This window comes from Rhyacophila brunnea, unplaced genomic scaffold, assembly GCF_057557595.1.
Source record: "Rhyacophila brunnea isolate RB1 unplaced genomic scaffold, BYU_Rbru_1.0 scaffold_17, whole genome shotgun sequence".
Lineage (NCBI taxonomy): Eukaryota > Metazoa > Arthropoda > Insecta > Trichoptera > Rhyacophilidae > Rhyacophila > Rhyacophila brunnea.
Window position 1 is genome coordinate 13,806,699 of NW_028232827.1, and position 11,499 is coordinate 13,818,197.

At 32.1% G+C, this 11,499-nt stretch overlaps 1 protein-coding gene across 1 annotated transcript; it reads right to left on the reverse strand.

Moving 5' to 3' along the window:
- Positions 1-625: 625 nt before the first annotated feature.
- On the reverse strand, positions 626-10,932 carry PIG-X (Phosphatidylinositol glycan anchor biosynthesis class X). The gene is made up of 5 exons (XM_085944199.1): positions 10,709-10,932; positions 10,453-10,591; positions 7,450-7,604; positions 4,725-4,875; positions 626-2,492 (listed from the first exon to the last, which is right to left on the reverse strand). Exons 1-5 carry the CDS (start codon positions 10,834-10,836, stop codon positions 2,316-2,318), a joined length of 750 nt encoding a protein of 249 aa, XP_085800325.1. The 5' UTR covers positions 10,837-10,932; the 3' UTR covers positions 626-2,315.
- Between the last annotated feature and the right edge of the window lie 567 nt (positions 10,933-11,499).

Consider the following 11,499-nt stretch of genomic DNA (forward strand, 5'->3'; position numbering starts at 1 on the left):
CCAGCATGTGACAGTACGTGATGTGATCATAATGTAATCACAGCATTAGTCGCCAAAACTGCTCTTGAGCGATTTTTCAATAAAATTATTTTTGAATGTATGTATACGCTATTTTGAAAGACCTACCAACCTATCGAGGAGCAAGTTTTAAATTCCGTCATTTCGTCAAAAAATCAAAATGAATATTAACTTGAGTCGCCAAATCCGCTCTAGGATAAATAACAGGCTACTAAATCCGCTCTACATAGCGGACCAATCAGAAGTCGCGATACAAACGAAGATTTTTAGCATATGTTTAACTCGCTATACAAATGTCACCACTACAAGCGCTACCTTCAGAGCGGGTTTAGTGATTAAGCGACTAATATCAACACAGAAATTGCAGTAGGTGATGAATTTAGATAACGAGTATGTCACTGCCTATTACTTAGTACGGCCATTTTGTAATCTATAACTCTGTGGCCTTGACGGTAATGTGCGTTTGCCAAATAGGGGTTCTGCGAGATTTAAATAAATGTCTCAAATGTCCGCTAAACATAAAAAGTTTGGAATCATTGCCATATAGGCTGATAAAATACAAGGAAAAAACATGTATACAGCAACATGGCAGTAATAAAACAAACAATGTAAATAAATACTTATATTTTAATCATTGGAATGGCAATCATATAAAATCAGTCTCAATATATTGGTGGATAGAGTATCCTCCAGATAACCTTGCCATTTGGAATAGATTTTTTTTAATTAAAACGTTGAGTAAATCAATTAAGTGCTTGGAATTTACTAATACAATTATACGGCGTACGTGAGTAAACCAATCAAGTGTCTGGCTTTTACTAATACAATTATACAGTTGCGTATACACACAAATCCTTGTCACTGTGTACAATGGCAAGATTATCTAGAGCAGTGCTCCGCAACCGGTGTGCCGCGAGACGATCCTAGGTGTGCCGCGGTGCAGTAGCCAAATTGCGTACATGGCTGGTAGTATATTTGAGCACCTGAATGAATTTAATAAAACAATGAAAGGTCAGAATGAAAATATATTGACGTGCTCTGATAAATTAGAAGGATTCAAAAATAAACAATAAACTCAAACTTCGGCAGAAGAAGTTAAAACAAGGATCACTACAAATGTACCAAAGGACCTACCAGACCACCATTGTAAACAAACAATTAATTTTGGTTCCGTCTCAAAAACATTTAACTTTGCTGCAAAAGAAATGACATCATTACTTTCATACAATCAATGTGACTGGATACGAAACCATTTTGCAACCAATGCCGAAAATTCTATAGAAGCGCTTTTCCTATAAATTCGAAAGGAATTTATTGAATTGATAAACGACGGGACGCTAAAACTGACTTCGCCGATGTTCAATTGCCTAATTTCTGGATTTCGGTTATTGAAAATATTCTCGGATTTCCGACAAGGTTATCGCAGTTCAGCTCCCATATTTGAGTAAAAAAAGTCGCCTGCGGCGCCATTTTACTACGCTAGTGTTAATATTTTAAAACGTGATTGTAGGATACAATTTATTATTATTGTGTCAATACTCGACAAATGATTATTCCTAACCCGACAACTAACCCTAATTATATTAATATAATATAACTATACAAAAAATCGCTAAACATACAATCAATACCATTAATTTTACCTCGAACACTATTTGAAAAATGCTATTTTAGAGTATCACACTGTCTTTAACCTTAGTCCCTTCCTTCAGGATGTGGGGTCCATGTTTTGGTGTATAAATTGTTTTTCATGTGGTGTGTCGTGGAATTCTGGGAAGACCTTTGGTGTGCCGTGGGTGAGAAAAGGTTGCGGAGCACTGATCTAGAGGATACTCCAAAGGTATCCCATAAAAAAATTGAAAACAAAAGTGAAAATTTTATAAAATCCAACTGTCTACCAAAAATTTATACGTTGAAGCACTTTCGCTTCATTAAAGGTGGAATGATAATAATGCGTATTGAATGTGTTTTGTTTTTTTATATAATCATAATGACAATCGAGAAAGACCACTTTGACGTCATTGTGTGTTTACATTTTAGAGATTTGGTACATCTCATTGTTAAATCCATATTCCATAGGCTGACATATTATTATGCCTGCCATATGGGTACTACAAATTAAATTGTCATGAATTAATTATTATAACAGAGTAAACGGTGGATCTTTTGAACAGATTAGCAGTAGTATGAGTTTTATTTTGAAGTATAATAAAAATGTTAAATTTATACCAACGTAAGTACGCATGATACATGAGCCACAGTAATTGATTACGTACACACGTATTATTATAATAGGTTCAATTGGTTTTCAATTTCTTTTCTTTTAAATGCTTCGATCCATCTGTATAAGCAGCAATCATATTCAGGAACATAAAAATGCATCCACCATAGGAGGCCAAAAATGTGCAAGTCGCTATAAATAAATAATTATCAGTGTCTCCTATTGGTACCAGCATCTCCGGTTTTCTGTACACCTAGAAAATGTGGAAAACAACACACGTGAGGACTTAAAGAAAAAAAATTAGTAATGAATATAAAATATATACCGGACATGTCCAACACGTCATTGCGATGACCGGTCGATCGCAGGATGGAGTTTTGTCGATCGCATATCGATTACCCGATAATCATTAAAATATCAAGTATGAAAATTTTGAAAGTTGGAAATCAATAGTTAACACATTCGCGGACACCTCATGTTAGCAAATACATGTTAGTGATATGACACATTAAAATTTTTATTTTTTAAATTTTCGATTTAGATATCATCGTTGAAACTAGAAAATTGTGTAACTCCGTTTTAATCGAAAATTGACTTTGAATGCCATCTAGTGGCCGTTGATAATATCTATCCGTCTTGCAAATTTTGTAATTCCAGAAAAATTGTATCATTGTTAAATCATGGATGATTTCACTCCAAAACCATACATTTGTATAGGAAATCATAATGTTTTTTGTCTCTCCTGTAAAGTAGTGTTTTTGGAGTTACACAATTTTCTAGTTTCAACGACGATATGTATATAGAAATGAGTTAAGTCTTAAGATACGACACTATCTAATAGAAATATGTTCACACTGTGACACAAGTAGATAGGAAACATAGTGTTTTAATCCAAAATACGACTTTTATAATACACGTTGTGTCCTATTACGTTGTACAGTACAGGACAGGACGTCTATAGACGTTCTGTCATATCACACTTAAAAAAAAACGACATCTATAGACGTTGTGTCCGCAAATGTGTTGATATAACTTTAAATAATTTCATGGCTACTTCATCAGTACCTAGTGTGTTTACCATTCGTAGATACATATATTTTTATTCAGATGGCAATGAAATTTTATAAATTATGTAAATGACATCTGTTGATACAATATAGATCTCAATCTGTTGTCGATACAATTGTTGATAATTGAAAACTTTGAATACAGCTCATCATTTGTGGTTGCGTAGATAATCATTCAAACAAGTACTCAAAATAATTTTGCTTTATCGGAAACAAATAAACGTCCTTAAAAAATGTATTTATTTGACTTCTGGTCAAAATACGCAATTACATGACAGCTATCAGATTTGTTTCAATATTTCACTGGTCATGAAGCTACCTGCATGCGCAGACCCCGTTGTACACTAATCACAAGTTATCCAAATGTTGATCAATAAGTATTTACAGTAGAACCTCGATATAATGGACTAATGTGGGTGATGGGGTATCCATTAAAGCGGAAAGTCCGTTATATAAAGTAGGTTTTCCGAATGCATTTTTAAATACACTTTATTAAGATGTAGTTATCAAGTTAAAAAAATATAAAAGAATTGAGTTTTATTTGCAAATTTGAAGTCTACTGTTTTTTTTATAATCAACTCTCTAAAATTATGAAAATACGTGTAATATATCATGATCACGGATATAGCGAGATATCAGATATAATGAGGAAACATTCGTTGACATTTTAGTTTATGATTTTCTCTATACATTTATTCACTGTTATAACAAGCAACTTATCGGATATACCGAGCTAACATATAGTCAAAAATTTTCTTAAAACTGTTAATGTGTTGATCATTTAAAAACATTTCAACCATAAGCAATATAATCTGATCGGATAGGATGCCGCCGGGATCGCATTACGTTTATGACACTAGTTAAGTGTCTTAACTATCTACCTAATTGGTGTTTTCGCCGACAATATTGAAAAAGTATCCACGCATATGGTTGAAATAAGTAAAAAATCCAAGGTTTGTGAATACCTACCAGCGTTCATTACAATAAACAACTTCTTTTGTAGTTTATGAATGCCATGCTTGTTTCGAGGAGTTTTACGATGGTTTTCAGATTTTTTATTTTCGACTTTTTGTGTTATGTGATCGCTCATTTAAAAATACCTATTCTCTGATATAACGAGTAACGCTTATAACGAGCAAATTCAGTCGGTCCCATCTTCCTCGTAATAACCAAGTTCGACTATAGTTGAATTTTGTTATTGATGAATAATAGTCAATAAATATTATTAGAACATTATCGCAGAACATTGTTTACAAGCGGTGACGCTTGGATCAATTTTCACATTTGACCGGATATTTTGTCCGTTATATCCGATGTGCATTATGTCAATGTCCGTTATATCGAGGTTCTACAATACTAGTTGATGATAAATTAGATAAAAATTATAAAAAGCTAAAAGTATGTTTTTGGAATCTCACCGATGTGGTGGTAATATTGTGCCAGGAGCATTTGTGCGGAGAGCAAGCACCACAAGGAGACAAGACAATGCTCGGAGTAGTGCACTTTTTGAAGAAGCTGTTCGGACATCTTAGATAAATCCACGGGTAATCGATTGTAACTTTTTCATAGCTGAAAGCAGTAAAAATCAATAAGTAAGATCAATTAAACTAAGCAAAAGGCTGAAATTGTTTTGAAGTGAATTAATTTCTCCGGTAGAGTGAATCAGACTTTGGGTCAACTTAGTAATAACTGGATTTACCATGTGGTGGCATTTTTTTATTATTATTTAAAACAAGGAAGTTACATTGGGTGTACAACCTTGAACAAGGTTACATAATACATCACTATAGAATAGGCGATGGGACAAGACAAGCAGTCCGCACTACCGCCCGATAGAAAAAAATATGTAAATACATTTATTTAAACTTGAATTTACACTATCGGGTAGTATAGTGGTATATTTTGTCATGTTCTGTTTTGTCACTGTTCTGTTTTGTCCGGTTACAAGTGGACGGTGTTATGCAGTAACCAGTTATCCACCAAAATGGAGTTTTGAGTTATAAGCATTTGAAGTTAAAATGTATACCATTTAGTCAAGATAATGAATAGTTATAATTTTTTTGGTAAATTATTACGTGAAAACGTACCTTGTGATTGTATAAAGACTTTTTTAATAATATGATCCGTTGTTTATAATATATTAGGTAAATGGTTATTGAAAAATTGTAATCGTTGCAAAAGAAAAATATATTAGTTTTGCAGTATTCCACCATGCACCAAAAGTGTGACTTAACTGATTTTCCATTAACATATCAATTATTTACGAATTTGGTTTTGCTTATTAAAAAAACAATATGAATATAGAATACAAAATTATGTGTTTATTACAATATAGTATGAATAACTGAATAAACTAAATACTATTCTAAATAAAATATTACCACAGTAAGAGTAATAAATAATAATAAAAAAGGAAGCAGTAAAAATAAATGTAAATGTTATGTTTTAACCGATGAATAAAACTTTAAATTAGTGTCAAAATATGAATTCTATTCGATTTCAAAATCCAAAGATAATCCAAACCCATCTACATCGTCAGTATAATCAGCACCTTATTGAGAAATTGGTAAAAGGGTTTGGCATCTTTGAGTACAAAGCTTAGTAATTTTTTTAGATCAGTTATTTTTTCTGCTGATAATTTTTCTATTTAATGTATTATTATAATTTGATGTGCCTCCAAAACTAAGAACGGTATCTTCAATAAAATTGACAATATTATTAATATTATCATCTACTGATAATACAACAATATCTTCTTCAATCATTGCCGAGCTGGTAATGTCTCTTCTATTTTTCAAAGCCATTTCATTTCTTGCCATAGCAACCATGAGTTTGCCTCTTTTCATCTTGGAAATAAGGAAAAAAATATATTACCACCAATAATCCACATTTACACATAAATAAAATTATTTTTATAGAAAAATTCCTTATAAAACACTAATAAATTGTTAAAAACAATATTTTTATTGTTAAGGCAATATTTATGTATCAACCAAATATTTCAATATATCATTTTGCAACTAACAGTTAAGCACCAAATAAAATGAAAAACGTGTATCACATTTCGCAATAATCATTTAAGCAACTGTTTATGCACCATAAAAGTGGGAACATAATTTTTGCAATAATCAGTTTAGTGAAGGCTGAAAGTGACACATCCTAAAAAACCCTTTTTTATTATTCAATCCAGCTTATCTTAGCCTTATATTGCCACTGTAACTTATAAAACAATAATTATAATGAATTTAAGTAAGTGGGGTGACGATAACTAGGCAGGTATTGTAAGAAAATGCAAAAAACGACAACTTTTGACATCTCAATTTCACAACAGCGGCCATGTTGTTTGGTGGATGAAAATGGATTTGTTTATTATTGTATACACACATTTTTTAAAAGTCTCATAGATGGCAATACAGACCGAATTTGACAATGTTCTTTTTTCAAAACGTAGAAAACATATTCATATTGTCTTTAAAACGAAAAACGCAAAAACACAAAAGTGTCGCTTAACTGATTACTGCATAACAACGTCCAAGTAGTAGTATGTAGTTATATCGCATGATCCTGGTAACCAGTTGTCAACGGCATTTCATGAGATTACACGGTCACTGAGCTTTTCTCTGAGCTGTATGGCATGTTGCACCATCTTGTTGGAACCACATATCGTCCAGATCAACATCATCTAATTCATGCCAGAATCAGTAACCATATTCCTGTAGCGTTCTCCATTGACAGTGTCGGCATTGCCATTTTCGTTTAAAAAAGATACGGTCCAATCACATCCCCAGACCATAAACCACATCAAACTGTTAAATTTTGTGGATATAAAGGTGTTTCAAGAATAGCATCTAGACTCCAAATGCAACAATAATTGTGCTTATTTACGAAGAAATTTTACCAAAAATGAGCTTCATAGCTGAAGATGATTTATACGAATCGGATCAATTGAATAGATTCATCATTTTTGTAATAAATTTTAAAAATTTGTGTACGCTGTACAATTGTGTGTTTCCATGATGATTTGTAGAACAATACTGAAGAAAAATGTAAATTTTGGTGGGAGTCAGAAAAAAAATATGGCTGCTACGACGTTTTAAAAATCTATAATACTAATTTGATATCCCTTTTTTTAAAGGTACTTACTCTCCTTGCGGCTTTGGTTGGTGATATCTCAAATGTATTGGGAGGGCAATCTTAACCTGCGATGAATTAATGTGTGCGAACATATGCACGGTGATAGGGCGGGACATTTGTTCCGGCATCTCGATATCCACCTCACCTACAGCACAGGCATGCACCTGTTAATATAAGTTATAACACATGATATAATAATGTAAGTAGAACTAAAAATTATATGAAGAAATAGAAATACTCCGATGATTCTTTAAACGATTCTTTGAACTGTGGAACACGCAATGTTCTTTTTGCTAGTTTACATCCAGTTGCATCATCGATATGTTTAAAGCCAATGATTCAGTACAGTCGGTCAATGTCGGTAGCCAAGGCATTGTCGGGAAGTGATTAGGCGCATCTCTCGCAAAGACATAAGAGAAGAATAATTAAATTAACCCCCTAACACTTGTGCCAAGCAACCTAAACAGCGCACAGAAATTTGCACATTTTCTTGTTTCAATCACTCCTATGGAGTTAAATCATTTTAATCTATTTAAATACTTATCTATATTATATTATAATGATTTGATTTAAAAAATTATTTACTACCATAAACTGGGGTCAAATTGTGCCACACTTTCAGGTTTTTTTGATTATGAATAAACATAGTGAGTTATTTCAGTCGTTTGACTATTATTTTATATTAAATTTTCTTATCATCATATCAAAATTAGCTGAAAAAATGGCATAATCTCACCTCCCATTTTGGGGAGAGATTGTGCTTATATCTATGGATGGCCTGAATATATTGATTAGTCGAAAAAATCAATTCTTGGGCAGCTGTTTGTATGTTTGGGTTTCTGTGGTAAATCAGATTAATAGGGTTTCCATGGAAATAAGCCGAACCGAATGGTTTATGACGGTCTCACCTTACGCCGAAACCGTTTATTGCCGTAATAAAACTTGTCGAGTGTTCACCCACTTAGCTTCGGATTTGTATATACGGGCGCCGCCGTGTTCCATTATGCTCTATTCAAATAACGGTGTTTGTACATGCGCGCCTATTTGAAACAAGTATTCCTTATATTAAAACAGAAAAATATTTTTTCTCTATGGTCAGTTTTTGATGTCTATGGGCACTTAACTGTCAAATAAATGACAATTTCTCACATTTTGCCGCTAGATATCCCTAGTGGTCCATATATTTTAAACTCGCTATTACATTTACTTTCATATTATTTCTTTTATTTTTCGATTAATACTACATTATGGCCGGATAATCCGAATGCCGAATAAACGTTATTGAATAAATCGAGGGCTTAGTGTCAAACAACACTATCTACAAAAGTGCAACTTTACAGGAGAGTGAAAAATCGTTATTTTATATTCTTGTAACTCAACAAGGGAAATTTTTATTTAAAACCTAATGTTAATATTTTATAATTTATTGTGTATTGTACATTTATCTTGCTTATGATGATGTTAAAATTTATAGGGATAGTTTTAAAAAAATATGAAAACAAGGGTAACTTATGTAGTTAGCGTTAAACTTTACTGACGATTTAATAAAAAATTAGAAAAGATTGACATAACGTTGTTTGACTATCATGTAGCCATAAATGTAAAATAACGTTATCTCAAAAAAAAAAAAAAACACTTTTTTGTAGATAACGTTGTCTGACTTTAAGCACTCGAAATAATCATTACAATATAAACAAATGAAAGTAAATGGTTATCGTGATAGTATACCTACCTACCATATAATTATTATGCATAAATCGATTCCAGCATAATCATGTGAATTGAGTTGTTCAAAATATTATATTACTTGTATTTATTTGATTTCATGAATCTGCGTCTGATGTGTATTTACTAACGAGACTCTTAAATTTGAAAGCGTCGCCTCTTTTACGAAATTTGCGGCATTGTAGATTAGCTTTATCTACGAAAGCAAAGTTTACTACCTATAAATAAAGCATTCATGATTGAATAAAATAAGCACCAATTATAGAATCAATTGTAAAATAGATAGTACCATTAGACAATAATCAAAATAATACACTGAATCATAATGAAATACGGAAGAAAACAAGAAACTATGACAATTATCAACAAACGCGGGCTGTCAGTTGCGATCTGTCAAAAATGGACTCTGCCGAATTTAGCAATCGGTTTCGCTAAACTTATGGTAGAGGGGCATTAGGTGTTCGGGTTCGGCGAGATGCTTATGTACTAAATTTGGATGAACGCAATTATACGGCGTAAAATTGCATTCTAAAATTTTGGATGAACACCCTATAAGTATATGTTTATAGATGTTTTTAAATTTTTGTAAAATATTTGTAAATTCTCAACAAACTAAAATTTAAAAACATTACTGATTTACCACAGAAAACCAATCTTATAAATAAGCTGCCCTGTGGGTCTATTCTATACTTATCGAACACTAAATTGATAAATAGTATCAAACTTAGGGTAGGTTTGTATCAAAATATTAGCACTTATTGTAACAATTACACGAAGCTGGTTTTTATTGTTGCAATAAGTGCGATATTTTAACAGCACCTATCTTGCTGCTGTTAAAATATCGCACTTATTGCAACAATAAAAACAAGCTTCGTGTAGTTGTTACAATAAGTGCTAATATTTTGATACAAACCTACCCTAAGTTTGATAATATTTATCACTTTAGCGGTCGATAAGCATAGAATAGACCCACTGAGAATTGATGTTTTTCGACTTACCTATAATATATTCACGCCATACACAAGATGGAGATATACATAAATATGTTAAGTCATTGTAATTTATATTAGCTGTCGTTAGGTTAGGTTAGGTGGTCGAGCTGTAATATGTCGGCTGTGGGACTCGGGTTTAATCTCGAATACTGTATATTTACCGACTTGATTATTAACCATAGCAATATTTTATCCAGATTTACCATTCTACAAGCGAATGTTTTAACATTCAATAATAACCGATTGCTTCTAGGTGGTCCAGAAAACGGTATTTATAAAATTAAAAGTGGCCCACCTTATTATGTCTCCTCATATCATGGAGTTCGTCAGGGCTGACATACGCTCCGGAAGGAAGAACTTGTTCAATACTCAGCATGCATACTCCATTCTCCCAAATGTCTGACTCTTTCAAGTTGACTATATAGTGGATATCCCTATCAAATATAAGGAGTATTTTGAATATTACATTGGCATCATTTTAAATTAGTAAAATCTATGTAAACTCTAACTCATTCATCATATAAAAATAATGAAAATTAATATCGTTATACCTATGGAAACCTTCCTTGCCTATTATTTGCTTAAAAGTGGCGCTAACACATTCCCCACTAGCGTCGACCGAAATTAAACACAAACAGAATAGTGCTGGAACTGTCAAAAATAAAATATCAGAATACATTATACAGATATAAATTATATTCTACGATATTATTGCGATCATAATTAAATTTCATAAAATCTACATGTCAAACTCATGTGTCAAACATCGTCACATAATGCTGCCAGCTTTGTAAATCGTAGTAGTGAAAAATGATATACCTGAACCTCATAGGCATAGACTAAATAATATAATAATAATGAGATGGTATACATACCTACTATTAAATTGTATTAAAGCAGGGTTATATATAAATTAATGTTTATTGAAATAATACATGTTGTTTATTGAAATATAATAGGTATGTCATTAGTTTAAAGGCTAAGTAAAAAAACACTGCTTTTGTCCTGTAAGCTGGCAATTTTCTAAAAATTAAAAAGGGGCAACATCTTGAAATTACTTACGTGATTTATTGCTTTAGATGTTCTCGGTCCCAAATAAAAGCAATCCCATGTAAATAACCATACCACATGGCTTGTAGAGCGTATTTACGATTCCTCAATTAGGGTTGTCACACACAATTTATAATAACATACCGTATTAGAATTAATTTTAGAAAAATAAAGTTTAATGCAAAAATAACAAATAATATCCCACTAGCCTCAAATAGTCCACACAATTAAAAATTTAAATGATGTTAGGGTTGTCACAAATAGTGATTTTATAAAATTATTGACACGATAA